Source organism: Aquarana catesbeiana, linkage group LG13 (genome assembly GCF_042186555.1).
Source record: "Aquarana catesbeiana isolate 2022-GZ linkage group LG13, ASM4218655v1, whole genome shotgun sequence".
In the NCBI taxonomy this organism is placed as follows: Eukaryota; Metazoa; Chordata; class Amphibia; order Anura; family Ranidae; genus Aquarana; species Aquarana catesbeiana.
This window is the reverse complement of record NC_133336.1, coordinates 5682135-5703083: the sequence shown is the minus strand read 5'-3', so window position 1 is coordinate 5703083 and position 20949 is coordinate 5682135. Positions and strand designations below refer to the sequence as shown.

At 48.4% G+C, this 20949-nt stretch overlaps 1 protein-coding gene across 1 annotated transcript in view; it reads right to left on the bottom strand.

Annotated features, from left to right (window-relative positions):
• Positions 1-20949, bottom strand: part of PPP4R4 (protein phosphatase 4 regulatory subunit 4) — a gene marked incomplete in the record, with an annotated part of 152861 nt that overhangs the window by 123156 nt on the left and 8756 nt on the right. Inside the window, 1 exon segment of the mRNA XM_073610080.1 lies at positions 2498-2571. Coding sequence (XP_073466181.1) covers positions 2498-2571 — 74 coding nt within the window.

Here is a 20949-nt window from a genome sequence, read left to right as displayed (position 1 = left end):
GAGCTCAGGATTATGCTATGTACAGAGTACAGGGTTCAGGAGTGCATTACTAGCAGAGCTCAGGAATTATGATACGTACAGAGTGCAGGGTTCGGGAGTGCTTTACATGCAGAGCTCAGGATTATGCTACTTAAAGAGAGCAGGGTTCAGGAGTGCATTACGCACAGAGTGCAGAGCCAAGAATTATGCTACGTACAGAGTGCAGGGTTCGAGAGTGTGTTAAGTTCAGGGCTTAAGATTATACTAAGTACAGATTGCAGGGTTCAGGAGTGCGTTACATGCAAAGTGCAGAACTATTCTACGTACAGAGTGCAGGGTTCAGGAGTGCGTTACATGCAGAGTGCAGAACTATGCTATGTATAGAGTGCAGGGTTCAGGATTGCCTTACGTACAGAGCTCAGGATTATGCTACGTACAGAGTGCAGGGTTCAAGAGTGCGTTAAGTGCAGAGCTTAAGATTATACTACGTACAGATTGCAGGGTTCAGGAGTGCGTTACGTGCAGAGCTCAGGATTATGCTATATATATATATAGAGAGAGAGAGAGACAGACAGACAGAGACAGAGACAGAGAGAGCAGGGTTCAAGAGTGCGTTACGTGCAGAGGTCAGGATCATGCTACGTACAGAGTGCAGGGTTCAGGAGTGCGTTATGTGCAGAGCTCAGGATTATGCTACTTAAAGAGAGCAGGGTTCAGGAGTGCATTACGCACAGAGTGCAGAGCTCAGAATTATGCTACATACAGAGTGCAGGGTTCAGGAGTGCGTTACGTGCAGAGCTCAGGATCATGCTATGTACAGAGTGCAGGGTTCAGGAGTGCATTACATGCAGAGCTCAGGATTATGCTATGTACAGAGTACAGGGTTCGGGAGTGCGTTATGTGCAGAGCTCAGGATTATGCTATGTACAGAGTGCAGGGTTCAGGAGTGCGTTACTAGCAGAGCTCAGGAATTATGCTATGTACAGAGTGCAGGGTTCGGGAATGCATTACTAGCAGAGCTCAGGAATTATGCTATGTACAGAGTGCAGGGTTCAGGAGTGCGTTACTAGCAGAGCTCAGGAATTATGCTATGTACCGAGTGCAGGGTTCGGGAGTGCTTTACATGCAGAGCTCAGGATTATGCTACTTAAAGAGAGCAGGACTCAGGAGTGCATTACGCACAGAGTTCAGAGCCAAGAATTATGCCACGTACAGAGTGCAGGGTTCAAGAGTGTGTTAAGTTCAGGGCTTAAGATTATACTAAGTACAGATTGCAGGGTTCAGGAGTGCGTTACGTGCAGAGCTGAGGAATTATGCTATGTACAGAGTGCAGGGTTCAGGAGTGCATTACTAGCAGAGCTCAGGAATTATGCTATGTACAGAGTACAGGGTTCGGGAGTGCGTTACGCATAGAGTGCAGAGCTCAGGATTATGCTACGTACAGAGTGCAGGGTTCAGGAGTGCGCTACATGCAAAGTGCAGAACTAGGCTACGTGCAGAGTGCAGAGTTCAGGAGTGTGCTGTGTACAGAGGGCAGGGTTCAGGGGTGTGCTATGTACAGAATGCAGAGTTCAGGAGTGTGCTGTGTACAGAGTGCAGGGTTCAGGGATGTGCTATGTACAGAGTTCAGGGGTGTTCTTTGTACAGAGTGTAGGGTTTAGGGATGCGATATGCACAGTGTGCAGCCCCAAACTCCTCCCCAAAGCTTTCCTGCATCTCTCTCTCCTACCTTGCCTGACTCTGGTACCTCCCAGAGTAGGCGGCTCTGCCTTACCTTGTAGGGAGCGGAGGGTGAGAGCTATAAATCGAAACATGTAACCTGTAAAAATGTTTAAAGTGTCGCCTGTGGAGATTTTTAAGTATCGGAATTTGTCGCCATTCCACAAGTGTGCGCAATTTTAAAAACGCAACATGTTAGGTATCTATTTACTTGGCATAACAACATCTTTTATGTTTTAGCAAAAAATTGGGTTACACATTGCATTTTTTGCATTCAAATACATTAAATCATTGAAAAAAAATTGCCTTTAAAAGACCGCTGCGCAAAATTTTTTTTGATACATATTTTTTCCCCCCCTTTTATTGGTTGAACTAGATGGACTTGTGTTTTTTTTTTCAGCCAGACTTAACTATGTAACAATCGCCATTTTATTCTCTAGAGTTTCTACTAAAAAATGTATAAGTGTATATATATATATATATATATATATATATATATATATATATATATATATATATATAAAATGTTTGGGGGTTATAAGTAATTTTCTAGCAAAAAATACAGATTTTTTAAACAAATAAACAAAAAGTGCCAGAAAATGGCGAGTCTTTAATTCGAGCCCCAAGAGGAACAGGCGAAAACAGAGCAATCATAATCCATAATTGGTAAAAAAAACCTTCCAGCAGGGTATGCTGGGACTTGTAGTTCCCCCAGCACTGGCTGCACCACAGTCTATGTCTGCTACATACATCATGCCTTGTCAGTCAGGGGTGAGAAAAAAAAAACGCAAAGCCTTACCTGAGAAGATAGACCGCCCTCTCAATGTCATTCAGGTCTTCATCGACTGTTAATCTCTCAATCTCCTCTGGGGTCTGTAAAATACAGAAGAGGAGTCAGTGATATAAAACACACGGACCCGGAAGAATCACCTTGTGGGTGACCCCAAACGCAGTCCATTCAAGTTAATGGGGGGGGGGGGCTACAACCGCATGCAATGCAGAGTGGAAATTTTTGTTTATTAAAAATCTTACAAACATACAACATAAAAAAAATATATCTACATTTATACAAAATAAATTATATATATATATATATAAACAAAAATCGCTTCCATCAGCATTGAAACAGAAAAAGGCTCTTTTGCCAGAAAAAAAACCCCATAAAGGACTTTTTTCCGAGTGGAAACCTGATTCAACTAAACTAAGTAAAAAAAATTATCAAAATCTAAATCCCAATGCGTCTTAAAAGCCCCGTACGACCACTCCGCATAACTGGTGGGAAAGGAAAGGGACACCCAGAGCCCCACCCACCCGCTTGTAGACTTCTATATTGAAGGGGCACTGAAGCAAGATATGGTCCATCGTCTCCTCCACCTCACCACACTCCACTCTTGGACAATCACGGTTCTCCACAGAGCGGTGTATCAAGTTGCCGTAAAGTCTGCCATGGAACCAGCGCCAGGCCAGATTCTCTCCAGATAAATCAATGCAGGACATTAGAGTGAAAATGTTTGTTTATTAAAAATCTTGCAAGCATACGGCTTGTTATTAAAACATATTTAAATATATACAAAAATAAGTTAAAAAAATATATATACATAAATAAATAAAAAACAAACAGGCTTACATCAACAGATAACAAAAAATCTAACGGCTTTTTGCCAAAAAGCATAAATAGAACTATATACAAAGAAACATAATTGTATTACTAACAAACTACACAATTATGCAAAACAAAACCCCAACCTCCACCTAAACACACCCTCAGGCTAAGAAGCAATGAGACATGCACCCCAGGCATGCAGACTTTTTTTCAAAAATGTGATCTTATCAAAATCTAGGGGACGTGAAAGGACAGAAAGAAAGCCGCACACCCAGAGACTGACAGACAGCAGCTACGGGGACCTGACATTCCTCCACGCCTTTGTCCAGGCCCCCAGCCGCCACCTGTCCTTCTCAAGACCCCAAATCTTCCCAACCTCACTCAGAATGTTGTACACCACCACTTCGACAGGAAGGACTTTTTTCAGAGTTGAAACCTGACACTGTGCATTCCACATGAAGGCACAGACTACTAAGCTAACTAGAAAAAGTGTCTCAAAATCAAAATCCCGGTGAGTCTCAAAAGCCTTGTATGCCCACTCCACATAACATCCTGTATAATTACATAAGAGGGAAAGAAAAGGGACAACCAGAGCCCAACCCACCCACTAATAGACTTCGATATTGAAGGGAATTGAAGCAAGAAATGGTCCATTGTCTCCTCCACCCCACCACACTCCAATCCTGGACAACCACGGTTCTCCGCAGAGCGATGCTTCAAGTTGCACTTCACATAGAGTCTGCCATGGAACGAGCGCCAGGCCAAATCCCAAAACTTTAAAGGGATTCTCTCCAGATTAATCAAACCCAGACCATCCCTCATAAACAGGGCATGGGCAATCCCTCAAGGCCAGTGGCTCACTAAAGGCAGATTCAACAACCCTCCTCTCCAGGGCCTTCCTAGGAAGAGACTTAATTTCCTCCGCCATCACTCGCCAATGCTAAAGCATTTTCAGTAATGGGGCAATGTAAGCGGGGAGCTCACCATGTCAGAGCCTCAGGATTTTCAGCGGCCCAGCTTCGCAGAAAAGGCCTAAACCAAGACTGAAAAATACCAACCCACCCAGGTGGTTCCTCTGGCAGCATGTTACCAAAATGATGTTTCAAAAACATCAGAGAAAAGAATACCACCAGGTTGACCATACCTAGGCCACCCAATCGCCTAGGAGGTAGGTTACAGACCTCTTAATGAGGTTCAATTTGTTTCCCCATAACAGCTGGAAGCAGGGGCGTTGCTAGGTCTACAAAAGATCTGGGGCTAGAGCCCATAGCAGCGTAGTAAAGAAAGTCATACGCTTGGGCGGGCATATACTGTACATGTATATAATATAAAAAAACAAGTAAAAAGGCGCAAAACAGGTGTACCTCACATAACAGATCCTAAATAGTCCAATGGCAGGGTTGGTGTATATAGATGTATATACAGGAGAAAGTCAATCAGGGCTGCCACCAAAAAAGACCAGAAGCAAGGTCCAATAGGCTGAGGAAGATAAAACAAGGAAGAGGGGCGCCTCTGAGTATATATCAATAATCATTTATTTACAACAAACAATATCCACTCACATGGAAGACTGTAGTATTGCGTTCCGGTGCATCTCTGAGTAGAGGAGAGTCTGGAGGACCACAAGTCTCAGCAAGTCCGTGCAGTGCTAGTCACACATCAGGTCCTGGCAGGGATGGATGGTGGTGGCAGAACACGGTGGGAGCTCCCTCGGGTCTCCAGATGGCACTTCCGGATATATGGTGGGTTTAAGAGTAACATAGACCAACGGTCTGTGGGTTCCAGGGAAGGGGAGAGGGGACGCCAAAGGCCGATCGCCGGGCGTGCTGCCGTCTGAGGCTCGTACGGCTCCGTGGGAGAGAGATAGTAACGGCCGTACAGGGAGCCAGAACGAGGCCTGGGAAGCAAGCACAGCGCGGCGCCGGGCCGTGACGTCACAGCTGTGCGACGCGTTTCCGAGTCTGCGCGCTATTGGTGACAGGAATAGCGGCACTCCTTTCTCAAGCACCATATATCCGGAAGTGCCATCTGGAGACCCGAGGGAGCTCCCACCGTGTTCTGCCACCACCATCCATCCCTGCCAGGACCTGATGTGTGACTAGCACTGCACGGACTTGCTGAGACTTGTGGTCCTCCAGACTCTCCTCTACTCAGAGATGCACCGGAACGCAATACTACAGTCTTCCATGTGAGTGGATATTGTTTGTTGTAAATAAATGATTATTGATATATACTCAGAGGCGCCCCTCTTCCTTGTTTTATGTATATAATATATGTGTGTGTATGTGTATATATATATCCCCAGAGAGCCCCCCCCTTACATCAGGGTCCCCAGAGAGCCTCCCCCTTGCATCAGGGTCCCCAGAGAGCCCTACATACATTAGGGTCCCCAGATAGAACCCCCCTTAAATCAGGGTCCCAAGAGAGCCTCCCCCTTAAATCAGGGTCCCCAGAGTGCCTCCTCCTTAAATCAGGGTCCCAAGAGAGCCTCGCCCTTAAATCAGGGTCCCCAGAGAGCCCCCCACTTACATCAGGGTCCCCAGAGAGCCCCCCACTTACATCAGGGTCCCCAGAGAGCCCCCCACTTACATCAGGGAACCCAGAGAGCCTCCCCTCCCCTTGGGGACCCCTGCAGAGACTCGGGGCTATGGGCCCCAGATTCAGGGCTATGGCCCCAAAACCCCGCCCCCTAGTGACGCCACTGGCTGAAAGAAACAGCCTTTAGATCTTCGCATAGAGAGACACCGGTTCAGGTGCGATTCAGGTCCGAATTTTTGCGCGAATTCACACCTGAACTGGACCCAAACATGCACAGAACCCTTTTGCAATCCGCTCGGCAGCCACCCCAGACATGTGTGAGACAACTCCACTAAGAGCCGGTCACACTTGCCTGTCATGCGCATTGGATGCGGGGAAAACTGCATCCAATTTGCATATACAGTAATAGTGTGTGTGTCTGTGGGGGGACATTAGATAGTAGGCTTCTCTGGTGCGATGTGAACGGCTAGGGGCCCACTTACATCAATGTGTCATGCTAATGTGCGTGTTTCCATAACATGCAATAATAACATGTGTCTATGTATTGTGGTGTCGTTCATTTTGAATAGCACACCAATGCAGGCAGGGAACCCCCCTGGTGTAGAAGCCACACGTTTATTGCATTACCATAAAAGGGGTCACATCCAATTTTCGGCATAATCAGGTGCATTGGCAGCATATTCCGTTCCATGAGCTTTTTTAATGCGACGCATTGTAATGTGCAACATAACGCAGATTATCGCACAGAAGTAAATGTGACGTGTTTTACGAGTGTCAGTGGCAATTTTTTTTTTTCTTCTGTATAATTGGGTGAAATTTCCCAGTATGCAAAGCAGCAAAGGCAGCAAACGTTGGCTGTATTTGGTGACTTCGGAGTTTCCTCATTTTACAACAATAGGCGCCATTTCCATAAGTCTATCATCTGAGAAGCAGAAAACGGCTCCTCTCTCTGCAGAACATCAGACAATCATGCTTTGGGCCTACAGACTGACGTTGTGCCCAACCCCCGATCAATACAAGGAGCTGCCCCCCCCCCCGCTCTCAGCTGATTAAATTACTTTCCATTCATTGGAATTGGATAGTAATGAAATTAAAGTGAATATATAACAAAGGGCCAGGAATACAGCTCTGCTGGTGTCGGGTTTAAAGCCAACCTTCACCCTACTTAGTATGGAAGACCCAAAACCTTGGCATGCCTGCGCATGCGTGGAAACCCCCTGCAGCAGATATGCGCTAATGCCACAAAGATGGTGGCGCTGAAGGCGGATGTTTCCAAAGCTAAAGGGGACTGAAGTTCACCTTTAAATAGGGAACCTGCTCATAACTGATATTTCAGGGTGACTAAAGTCCCCGCAAGCTTTTCCGTAACAACATGGGAAACATCACCAGGGAAATCCCTTGTAGGGGGTCACAGGACACGAGGAAGAGGTGAGACCTCCGGAGCGGGGTGGTGATGGGTGATGTAAGACAGGCACCACATTCCCAATACTGATACCAGAGGGAGACGGACACTCCAAATTATGTTGTCCGGGAGTCCAAAGACCTGATTGGCCGGCCGGGACACAGAGAAGATAGAGGGGGGGGAGCCACCGCCGCAGCCTTGACCTGCATAGGGTATGTGCATGGGGTGAGCAGGGGGGGGGTTGGTTATGCTGTGCAGTTGCGGGCTCGATCAACTGGGGGGGGGTTAGTGTGGGGTGGTGGGCTGGAGCGACGGAGGGGATGTCTGTGGTCAGGTCTTTCTGCCCACCCCCCCTCCCCCATTGACCGATGGAGCACCAGCCGCCACTGGTGTAGGGGCTGTACAAAGTAGAAGTGGAAGTTTTTGCACCCACTGTGGATCACTCTTCAGCAGCATATGACAGGTGGTAAAGAGGCAATAAGTCCCCTCCTCACCACCTGCTTTAATCCTGTAAATGCCACAGTTGCAGTGTGGCCCCATTCACTTGAATAGTTGCATGTATGATATGAATTGTGTATTTGTGTATTGCCCACATTGAACACAACAGGTGGAGATCATTTTTGGCCCAACTCCGGGCAAAAAAAAAAAAGGTTTCCCATGCAGTGGGGCTGTTCGTTGCTATGCCCGGGTCATTGTTCATTTTAGTCTAGGGCAAGGGGTCTCCAAACTTTCCAAGCAAAGGGCCAGTTTACTGTCCTTTAGGATTTAGGGGGGCCGGACTGTGGCCAGTGGGAGTAGTAAATGCCCAGCATCAGTGCCCTGATGTTTTTTTTGGGGGGAGGAATAGTGCCCCATTGATGGTGTCAGTAGGGGGAATGGTGCCCCATTGATGGTGTCAGTAAGGGGAATAGTGCCCCATTGATGGTGTCAGTAAGGGGAATGGTGCCCTATTGATGGTGTCAGTAAGGGGAATGGTGCCCCATTGATGGTGTCAGTAGGGGGAATGGTGCCCCATTGATGGTGTCAGTAAGGGGAATGGTGCCCTATTGATGGTGTCAGTAAGGGGAATGGTGCCCCATTGATGGTGTCAGTAGGGGGAATGGTGCCCCATTGATGGTGTCAGTAGGGGGAATGGTGCCCCATTGATGGTGTCAGTAGGGGGAATGGTGCCCCATTGATGGTGTCAGTAAGGGGAATGGTGCCCCATTGATGGTGTCAGTAAGGGGAATGGTGCCCCATTGATGGTGTCAGTAAGGGGAATGGTGCCTCATTGATGGTGTCAGTAAGGGGAATGGTGCCCCATTGATGGTGTCAGTAAGGGGAATGGTGTCCCATTGATGGTGTTAGTAAGGGGAACGGTGCCCCATTGATGGTGTCAGTAAGGGGAATGGTGCTCCATTGATGGTGTCAGTAAGGGGAATGGTGCCCCATTGATGGTGTCAGTAGGGGGAACGGTGCCCCATTGATGGTGTCAGTAAGGGGAATGGTGCCCCATTGATGGTGTCAGTAGGGGGAACGGTGCCCCATTGATGGTGTCAGTAAGGGGAATGGTGCCCCATTGATGGTGTCAGTAAGGGGAATGGTGCCCCATTGATGGTGTCAGTAAGGGGAATGGTGCCCCATTGATGGTGTCAGTAAGGGGAATGGTGCCCCATTGATGGTGTCAGTAAGGGGAATGGTGTCCCATTGATGGTGTTAGTAAGGGGAATGGTGCCCCATTGATGGTGTCAGTAGGGGGAATGGTGCCCCATTGATGGTGTCAGTAGGGGGAATGGTGCCCCATCATTGCTGGCAGTTGGTGGAATGGTGCCCTTAGGGCCAGATAAGGGCAAGCAAAGGGCCACATTCGACCCCCAGGCTTCAGTTTGAAGACCACTGGTCTAGGGGATTGGAGAAGGGAGATTTACTTACCACTTACCTAATCCTCCAATCTTCCCCACACAAGACCGGTCCCTGTGACTCCTGACGCCCCCCTCCCCCCCACCTCAGTCTTGTACAGTGGACTGTTACTGAAATCATCATGCCCATAGAGCCGCTGTGGACACGAAGATGTACGGAACAGTCCACTGATGGATGGTGGGGGAGCGTTGTTTTGCAGTGAAGGATGGGGTGAGCATAAGCTCTCTCCCCTACCCTGGACAAAGCAAGCAGTTGACCCCCACAGTGCGGGCACAGCCCCGCTGCATGAGAAAACTTTTTTTTTTTTTAGAAGATTGAAAAAATGTTGCCTGGTCTGAAGAGTCTGGATTTCAGCTGCGACATTCAGATATCACTGGTTCAGACTGGTGGTGGGGTGTAATGGTGTGGGGGATGGGATATCACCGGTTCAGGCTGGTGGTGGGGGTGTAATGGTGTGGGGGATGGGATATCACCGGTTCAGGCTGGTGGTGGGGGTGTAATGGTGAGGGGGATGGGATATCACCGGTTCAGGCTGGTGGTGGGGGTGTAATGGTGTGGGGGATGGGGTATCACCGGTTCAGGCTGGTGGTGGAGGTGTAATGGTGTGGGGGATGGGATATCACCGGTTCAGGCTGGTGGTGGGGGTGTAATGGTGTGGGGGATGGGGTATCACCGGTTCAGGCTGGTGGTGGGGGTGTAATGGTGTGGGGGATGGGATATCACCGGTTCAGGCTGGTGGTGGGGGTGTAATGGTGTGGGGGATGGGATATCACCGGTTCAGGCTGGTGGTGGGGGTGTAATGGTGTGGGGGATGGGGTATCACTGGTTCAGGCTGGTGGTGGGGATGTAACGGTGTGGGGGGATGGGATATCACCGGTTCAGGCTGGTGGTGGGGGTGTAATGGTGTGGGGGATGGGGTATCACCGGTTCAGGCTGGTGGTGGGGGTGTAATGGTGTGGGGGATGGGGTATCACCGGTTCAGGCTGGTGGTGGGGGTGTAATGGTGTGGGGGGATGGGATATCACCGGTTCAGGCTGGTGGTGGGGGTGTAATGGTGTGGGGGATGGGGTATCACCGGTTCAGGCTGGTGGTGGGGATGTAATGGTGTGGGGGATGGGGTATCACTGGTTCAGGCTGATGGTGGGGGTGTAATGGTGTGGGGGATGGGATATCACCGGTTCAGGCTGGTGGTGGGGGTGTAATGGTGTGGGGGATGGGGTATCACCGGTTCAGGCTGGTGGTGGGGGTGTAATGGTGTGGGGGATGGGATATCACCGGTTTAGGCTGGTGGTGGGGGTGTAATGGTGTGGGGGATGGGATATCACCGGTTCAGGCTGGTGGTGGGGGTGTAATGGTGTGGGGGATGGGATATCACCGGTTCAGGCTGGTGGTGGGGGTGTAATGGTGTGGGGGATGGGATATCACCGGTTCAGGCTGGTGGTGGGGGTGTAATGGTGTGGGGGATGGGATATCACCGGTTCAGGCTGGTGGTGGAGGTGTAATGGTGTGGGGGATGGGATATCACCGGTTCAGGCTGGTGGTGGGGGTGTAATGGTGTGGGGGATGGGATATCACCGGTTCAGGCTGGTGGTGGGGGTGTAATGGTGTGGGGGATGGGATATCACAGGTTCAGGCTGGTGGTGGGGGTGTAATGGTGTGGGGGATGGGATATCACCGGTTCAGGCTGGTGGTGGGGGTGTAATGGTGTGGGGGGGGATATTTTCTTGGTACACCTTGGACCCCTTAGTACCAATTGAGCATACACCACGGCCTACCTGAGTATTGTTGCTGACCATGTCCATCCCTTTATGACTACAGTGTCCTCATCTTCTGATGGCTCCTTCCAGCAGGATAATGCACCATGTCACAAAGCTCCAATCATCTCACCACTGGACAATGAGGTCCCTGTCCTCCAATTGCCTCCACACTCACACTAGCAAGGTGGCCCTAATAAAGGGGCTCCAACCCGCTACTAGCAAGGGGGAACCTAATAAAGGGGGTCCAACCCGCTACTAGCAAGGGGGAACCTAATAAAGGGGGTCCAACCCACTGCTAGCAAGGGGAACCTAATAAAGGGGGTCCAACCCGCTACTAGCAAGGGGGAACCTAATAAAGGGGGTCCAACCCGCTGCTAGCAAGGGGAACCTAATAAAGGGGGTCCAACCCGCTGCTAGCAAGGGGAACCTAATAAAGAGGGTCTAACCCGCTACTAGCAAGGGGGAACCTAATAAAGGGGGTCCAACCCGCTGCTAGCAAGGGGAACCTAATAAAGGGACATCCAACCCGCTACTAGCAAGGGGGACCTAATAAAGGGGGTCCAACCCGCTACTAGCAAGTTGGACCTAATAAATGGGGTTCAACCCGTTACTAGTAAGGTGGACCCAATAAAGGGGGTTCAACCCGCTACTAGCAAGGGGAACCTAATAAAGAGGGTCTAACCCGCTGCTAGCAAGGGGAACCTAATAAAGGGACGTCCAACCCGCTACTAGCAAGGGGAACCTAATAAAGGGAGTCCAACTTGCTACAAACAAGGGGGACCTAATAAAGGGGGTCCAACCCGCTACTAGCAAGTTGGACCTAATAAATGGGGTCCAACCCGCTACTAGCAAGGTGGACCCAATAAAGGGGGTCCAACCCGCAACTAGCAAGGGGAACCTAATAAAGAGGGTCTAACCCGCTACTAGCAAGGGGGACCTAATAAAGGGGGTCCAACTCGCTACTAGCAAGGGGAACCTAATAAAGGGGGTCCAACCCGCTACTAGCAAGGGGAACCTAATAAAGGGGGTCCAACCCTCTACTAGCAACCTAATAAAGGGAGTCCCACCCGCTACTAGCAAGGGGGACCTAATAAAGGGGGTCTAACCCGCTACTAGCAAGGGGGACCTAATAAAGGGGGTCCAACCCTCTACTAGCAACCTAATAAAGGGAGTCCCACCCGCTACTAGCAAGGGGGACCTAATAATGTGGCCTTCGAGTGTAAACATACTATACTGTGTACAATGTAACAAATAATGTTAAAATGTATCAATGTAAAAAAAATAAAAAAAAATAAAATGTCAAATTGTAATGATCAATCATCAGAATCCAGATGAGTCATAACAGATAATATTCTGTGTACAATGTAACAGATATTGTTTAAATGTAACAAACAAACTTTTCACAGACGGGGATGAGTCATACAATGTAACAATGTGTGCGGCTCACAGTTCAGGGCCGCTTCACAATCGCCCATACGGTAAAACGCAGAGTATTGCGGGCAGCTGTCAGTGTGTGACGTCCGACATCGCATTTCTTTTTGTTCGGTTTGATGTGAAGTGTCCGATAATGACACTTTATTTACGTCTCTCCGCTGCAGCGCAATGACCTGCGACGCCATGCGATATTCACACCGGCGTGAAAACGCCTGTCGTCGCACATGGTATGAATGAGCCCGCAAGGGCCTGTTCACACCGGAATGCAACAGAGATAAAGCCATCACATTCACATGTTGAGACATTTTTTTTCCTATGCATTTTTTTTTTCTCTTTGTTAATAATGAACCTGCAAGGTTATTAATTTATTTATTTTTTAACCACTTAAGGACCAGAAGAATTTCCCCTTTCCTGACCAGCTCATTTTTTGCGATACGGCACTGCGACGCTTTAAGTGACAATTGCGACGTTGTACCCAAACAAAATTGACGCCCTTTTTTCCCCACAAATAGAGATTTCTTTTGGTGCCATTTGATCACCTCTGCGGTTTTTATTTTTTGCGCTATAAACAAAAATAGAGCGACAATTTTGAAAAAAAAACACAACAATATTTTATACAATTTGCTATAATAAATATAAAAAAAAATTTAAAAAAAGTAAAAAAAGAAATTTCTTCCTCAGTTCAGGCCGATATGTAATCTTCTACATATTTTTGGTAAAAAAAAAATTAAAAAATGCAATAAGCGTATATTGATTGGTTTGTGCGAAAGTTATAGCGTCTACAAAATAGGGGATAGATTTATGGCATTTTTATTATTAGTTTTTTTTTTATTATTAATGGCGGTGATCTGCAATTTTTAGCAGGACTGCGACATTGCGGCAGACAGATCGGACACTTTTGACACATTTTTGGGACCATTGTCATTTATACAGCGATCAGAGCTATAAAAATGCACTGATTACTGTGTCATTGTCACTGGTAGGGAAGGGGTTAACAATAGGGGGCGATCAAGGGGTTAAGTGTTAGGTGTTTCTAACTGTGGGAGGATTGACTTACTAGAGGAGGAGCCAGATCGCTGTTCCTACTAAGTAGGAACAGACGATCTGTCTCTCCTCTCCTAACAGAATTTGTGTGTTTACATACACAGATCCCCGCTCTGGCTCTCGTGGCCGGCAGACATCGCGGCCGTTGGCCATGCACATCGCGTCCCCTGGGCGTGCGCGCATGCTAGAGCTGTTTTAAGGGCCGACGTACAGCTACGGCGATTCGCGGGAACGTGCCGACCTGCTGCGGTATAATGACGGTGGCTGGTCTGTAGATGGTTAATGAGCTTCATTCACATGCAGTTTGTTTACACACATTTGTGCACATTGTGCTGCAAAACTGCAAGAAAAAGAAATGCAGCCTGCTCTACTTTTCTTTTTTTAAACGCACGTAACTGTAAACATTCATTTTTATCGTCATTGTGTTTGGAATGCATTTTTGAACAAATGTAATTGCATATGGCAAATTCACAACAGAAACTACCCGTTTTACTGCCCATTTTTTCAAGTGCAGTGATGTGCATTTGACCTGCATTTTTATGCGCATTTGCAGTGCTTTTTTCCTAAGCTTGCATTACCTTTGATGTCACTTCTGTCTTTTAAAACGGCCCATTCACGTCAGAAACTGTGCGTTTAGGGCCCCTTCACATCACATGCAGTCTAGTACAGCTTTTTTTCTGCATGAAAAACGCATGGAATGTAGGTTATATGGTTTCCAATGGCATAGTTCACACCAGTGCGGTCAGTTCCAGAAAAAAAAAAAGTAGAACATGCTTCATTTTTCCTGAACTGGACTGGACTGGAACGCGGTAAAACACATCAAAAAATGCACTGGACCCCAGTCAGTGAGATTTAAAAAAAAACAAGAAAAAAGCATCTGGAATGCATCCGGAAATGCATCAAAAACGCAACAAAAACCCACGAGAATGCATCAAAATTACATGAAAAACACGCATGCAGAAACGCATCCGGAACAGATCTGGAGTGCATTTTTGTGGTGTGAACGGGCTCCTATGTTTTTGCATGTGCAGTGAAATGCATTTGACACGCCTTTTTATGCGCATTTGCATGCATTTGTGATCAGTGGTGGCTGGTGCTCAAAATTTTTGGGGAGTGCAAACAAACTGAAAAATTCTGAAAAAAAAAACAAAATTGCAGCCTCACTGTGCCCATCAAATGCAGCCACTGTGCCCATCAATTGCAGCCATTGTGCCAAACGCAGCCACTGTGCCCATCAAACACAGCCACTGTGCCCATCAATTGCAGCCATTGTGCCAAACGCAGCCACTGTGCCCATCAATTGCAGCCACTGTGCCCATCAATTGCAGCCACTGTGCCCATCAAATGCAGCCACTGTGCCCACCAAACGCAACTACTGTGCCCATCAAATGCTGCCACTGTGCCCATCAAATGCAGCCACTGTGCCCATCAAATGCAGCTACTGTGCCCATCAATTGCCACCACTGTGCCATCAAATGCAGCCACTGTGCCCATCAAATAGTGCCACTGTGACCCCACCCCCGCACCCGCTAGCTGTCTGACCGGCACTTACCCTGTCTCGGTGGCAGGTCAGGCAGAGGGTGACGGCGGCGAGCTGTGGGACCTTTGCAGCGGGTCAGACAGCGGCTCCTGTGTCCTCCATGCGTCTCCTCCCCTCTTCCTGATAAGCGTCCAACCGCAGCACCTGTCCTTTCAGCCAATCAGGTGACGGGTAATAGACCCGTGCTTCCTGATTGGCAGAGAGGCGGTTCAGTGTTAGAAAAGAGAATATTCATTTGCTTTTCTAACACACCTGGGTGGGATTGTAGTGCAATGCTCTGTGCTCTGAGTCCACCTTTTCTGAAGCCTATCAGAGCCTCTGGCTCTAATCAGGTGCTTCAAAAAAACACCCCCGCCGTTGTAATTCAGGTGCCCGGCGTCCGAAAAGGGGCCGGACGCATGAAAAGGGGGGTGGCGGCGGTGGCCATGGATTCATGCAATGCATGAATCTATCCATTAGTCATAGAGGGGGGTGGTGAGGATGGAGGGGGTGGCGCCCTTAATGGACGCACCGTCTGTGATGTATTTTTCCTAAGCTTGCATTTCCTTTGAGGTCACTTTTGTATTCTTTCCTTCTGGACTGTTATGTGCGTTGTACTGCGTTGTGTTGCATTTCTGTGCATTTGCAGTGCAGGAAGCTGCAGCTTGCTGTACTTTTTTCACTGCACGGCATTAGTGTGATCTGTGCTCATAGAATAACCTGGATATTGGACTGTCTATGCAAATGGTGTGCATCAAAAATGCATCTCACTGCATCTGGTGATAACAGGACCCTAAAGCCTAAGCCTCAGTTCACACCCGTGTGTTGCATCGTACATACGTGTTACATGCGTTACCTTAGAACTCTCTATAATGCGCACTGCGCTGAAAGTACATCAAAGATGCAGCAAGCGGGATTTCTTTTAATGCATCGCACCAAACACACGCCTAAAATGCACAGGTGTGAACGGGGTCCAACTCCAGCCAGTTTTTGGTTTGGACCCCCTGCACACCTGTGCGTTTTAGATGCAGTGCCAGTGGCAGCTGGTGCTCCATCCAGGGGGGAGGCAGAAAACAAACTACCCCCCTGGCAGCGGCAACAATTACACCACCAGACCCCCCCCCCCCCCCAATCCCCCAACCCCCACCCACCGCCTCTGCACCTCCGGATCTAATCATCTGCTTCCAAAAAAAAAACCCCATTGGAATTCATGAGTCCGGCGCCCTGCATGCAGATTAGAGGCGGGCACATTAGATTAGGGGGGTGACAACCCTGCACCCCATATGGAGCGGCGGCCACTGTGCAGTGCATTAAAAAAATGCTGCATGGTAAATGTTTGATGCGCTTTTAGCAAAATTCACGTTATATACAGTTTAATGGTAATGCATGGAAAATGTTATGCACCTAAACGCACCACACAGGTGTGAACAGGGCCTTAGTTCTGCAAAGCGTGGAAAAGAGTTAAGCTGGCCATAGATGGTTCGAATCTCAGCCGATTCAGTAGGGACTGGCTGAGATTCGATCCATGTATATGCAGGCTGATTGTACCCAAGTTGATCGATCAACCTGTCGGATTTCATATAGCCACTACCAATAATCACTGTGCGTTCTCCCAGCCGGGACGGCTCCCCGCGCCCAACCCCCGCCCTCTCCCCCCCACACACAGGGAGAACACAATAGTGATTCCCCCATTAGCACAGTCCGTGGTTGCAGGACAGAAAATCTCACCATCGAGGGCTGTTTTTAGGGTGCATCTAAAGTCCGTAAATTCCAAACTGAGAATATTTCCCCTCGTTTCCTGTCCTAGTGATGGAAAATTTCTTTGGCGGTTGTATTGACAAAAAAAAAAAAAATTATTTTTAGCACACATACAAAGTGTAAGAACCTCTGACAGCGTTTGAATGGCTGTCCGTACTTTCCGGTCCCGGTGACAAATCTTATCTCTTGTGTGAGTATCACAGAGAATAGGAAGTGAGGGAAAATCTCCCCAACGAGGTCAGAGACAACCAAACACAAATAAAAATGACAGAATAAATAGATACTTATAAATGGATAAATAAAATGTATCTAAACCTCAGTCCCTACTGAGGAAGTCCTGACTGATTGGAAGTAACGCGTATGGGGGGGGGGGGGTCAGAGTCATGTGCCAATGACGTCATCACGCTTTGGTTCCAGAGTGTTGTTGCAGAGCCATAAGAGATCTGTATATGAGAGCTGATTGCACATACTGGAGTGCATCTTGTGATTGGTGATCTGTTTTATTTCTCTTGTGAGTGTTTTATTCCTTCAAATTTTGTTTAATAAAATCGCAGTGAGCACTATGAGTGCCGTTCTTTTTTTATATGAGATTTACATGGAATGAGTGTTGGAGGAGGACTGAGACCGCCTTCTACCATTAATACCAGCCTGCTTTGGGGTAATAAGCGCCGTCTGACCTCGTTTAACCATTTGGGATCAAATATGGAAGTGAACAGATTTGAATTCTCGCTTTGAAAGATCACGTGATCTTTCTTCACTGGCGTTTGTCGGTCAAATTTTTCTTTGGAATATTTCCTTTATAGACATTTATTTGTTTATATGCCTATTGTCACCACTATACTTTAGAGAGGGGGTAGACAACCTTAACCCCTTCAATACCGGGCACTTACACCCCCTTCCTGCCCAGGCCAGTTTTCAGCTTTCAGCGCTCTCACACTTTGAATGACATTTGCGTGGTCATGCTACACTGTACCCAAACAAAATTTTTATCATTTTGTTCCCACTAATAGAGCTTTCTTTTGGTGGTATTTGATCACCTCTGTGGTTTTTATTTGTTGCTAAAGAAACAAAAAAGCCCGAAAATTTTGAAAAAAAAAGTTTTTCTTGATTTCTGTTAAACAAATTTGTAAATAAGTAAGTTCTCTCCTTCACTGATGAGCACTAATGAGGCCGCACTAATAGGCACTGATAAGGCGGCACTGATGAGGTGGCACTGATGGGCACCGATGATGGGCACTAATATGCAGCACTGATGGGCACTGATAGGTGGCACTGATGGGCACTGATAGGTGGAACTGATATGCGGCACTGATGGGCATTGATAAGTGGCACTGATGGGCACTCACAGGTGGCACTGATGGGCACTGATATGTGACACTGATGGGCACTGAAAGGCTGCAATGATGGGTACTTTTGGTTGTCACTGATGGGCACTGATAGGTGGCACTGATGGGCACGGATGGGCACTGATAGGTGGCCCTGATGGGTGACACTAATGGACACTGATAAATGGCAGGGGCTGCGCTGATAATTAGTGCAGACCCCCCCTGGCATTTCCTCACATATGCTCATTATGGGATCCATAGAAAAAGCACCGAAATTGAGGTAGATACAAGTACACTGCGGCTCTCTCAGCTGCTGCTACTCCCTCTGGACACAGCTAAACGCGACTAAACGCGGCATGCAAACGCGGCTAAATGGGCGTTTTTAATCGCCGGTTTTAAGCTCTCAAAAAAAAAGTTCAGAGGAAAAAGTAGTACAGGAACCTTTTTCAAAGTTCCTGCGACTTGAGTCACAACGATTGCCGGCAATAGGGTGTGACAAATCACAGCGGTGTGAACCAGGGCTTAGCGCCTCTGTGCGCATGGATAACACTGCTGGGGCGTTTAGAGGCAGGGGAAAAAACGCCAAATGCCCCCTAAAAGCAGCAGAGGGAATGTCCAGTGTGCATGAGGCGGGGGACAGATCCAGTACAATGAGACCGACTTCCACCAGATACTCCATGACCTGATTAATGAAAACCTTCACCGATACATTTATATTGTCTCTTATGACTCATCCACTTTGTGAAGATTGTTTGTTACATTTCAAAATTATTTGTTACATATTACATCTTCTGCATTACAGTCTTTGTTGGTTACATTTGTGTGACTCATCCGGAGTGTACAGTTTAGTGCAATTAGGCTCGGCTCACATCTGTGCGGGGGGGTTCACATCTGTGCAGGGGGGCTCACATCTGTGCAGGGGGGCTTCACATCTGTGCGGGGGGGTTCACATCTGTGCGGGGGGGCTCACATCTGTGCAGGGGGGCTCACATCTGTGCGGGGGGCTCACATCTGTGCGGGGGGGCTCACATCTGTGCAGGGGGTTCAAACATCTGTGTGGGGGGGTTCAAACATCTGTGCAGGGGGGCACACATCTGTGCGGGGGGGTTCACATCTGTGCAGGGAGGTTCAAACATCTGTGCAGGGGGGGTTCACATCTGTGCGGGGGGGCTCACATCTTTGCAGGGGGGTTCACATCTGTGCAGGGGGTTCAAACATCTGTGCGGGGGCTTCACATCTGCAGGGGGTTCACATCTGTGCAGGGGGGTTCAAACATCTGTGCGGGGGGGTTCACATCTGTGCAGGGGGGTTCAAACATCTCGGCGGGGGGGTTCACATCTGTGCAGGGGGGCTCACATCTGTGCGGGGGGTTCACTTCTGTGTGGGGGGGTTCACTTCTGTGTGGGGGGGTTCACTTCTGTGTGGGGGGTTCACATCTGTGCGGGGGGTTCACATCTGGGCAGGGGGTTCACATCTGTGCAGGGGGTTCACATTTGTGCAGGGGGTTCACATCTGGGCAGGGGGTTCACATCTGTGCAGGGGGTTCATATATCTGTGCAGGGGAGGGGTTCCTGCTGCGGATCCGCACCTGTACCTGCAGCCGCAACCGCCCGCACAGAAAAATGCTCTGTATGCATGCGGGTGCCATTAATCCTAATGGCATGCTACACGGGCTGGAAATTGCACCCGCACTGGGAACCGCACTGCACTTGAGATTCCCGTGCGGACTGCAATTCCAGAGATGGTGCAGGGACCATTCCCTGTGTTTCTGGAGGCACCGCAGCCCATTCAAATGAGCAAATGAACAGAGCCGCATAGGTATGAACCTAGGGTTAGGGCAGGGGTCTCCAAACTTCTAAACAAAGGGCAAAGCTAAAGGTTTTTTTATCTTTATGCATGAAGGTAAAAAACCTTCTGTGTGCAGCACCCCCCGCCCCCCACCCAAACTGGCAACTAACTGATCCTTGGGGCACAGTTCCCCTCAATGACACCAATGATGGGGCACTATTTCTCCCACTGACACCAATGATGGGGCACTATTCCTCTGACTGACAGCAACAATGGGGCTCTATTCCTCCACTGACACCAATGATGGGTCCAATTAGTGTCCAGCCTGGCTGGATATCACAGCATACAACCTGTCTGTTGTTTAGTTACTTGTGTTATCTATACATACTAATGATAAAGATTGGATTGCTGGAATCCTCAAATGGTCCAATTGCAACGTATCAAGAAATGTCACCATCCTGGTCACCGGTATGTCATGGAAGAAACAGGCAAATCCATAGAGTTTGTTTGCCTAATATACAGCCAGGCAGAGCTGTACTTCAGTGGTCCCCAAAAAACAGCCCATGGCCCAGATTTGGTCCTATGCTGGCTATTAACTCACCCTTGGGGCACAGTTCCCTTCAAAGACACCAACGATGGGGCACTATTCCTACAACTGATGCCAACAGTGGGACACTATTGCTCCTTCTGACACCATTGATGGGTCACTATTCCTGTTAGTAACAACATTGATGGGGCACTATTCCTGTTAGTAACAACATTGATGGGGCACTATTCCTGTTAGTAACAACATTGATGGGGCACTAGTCTTCTTCTTCGGACACCAACAAGGTGGCATTATTACTCCTGAACGGCCTCAGGCGGCCGCCATCGTGGGCACCCTGGATAGCTAAGTGTGCTTATTAAAAGTCAGCAGCTACAGTGTTTGTAGCTGCTGAATTTCAAAAAAAAATTTCCAGCTGGACCTCCGCTTTAAGTCTTTTTTTTTTTAATAACAAACATGTTCTACTTACCTGCTCTGTGTTATTTTGCATAGGGCAGGTTTGATCCTCCTCTTCTCGTGTCCCCTTCCGACACTTATGGCCCCTCCCTCCTGCCGAGTGCCCCCAAAGCAAACCGCTTGGCTTGGGGGCACCCAAGCAGGGTCGCTCCCGAGCCGCTGCCCTGCATGCCCATTCAGACAC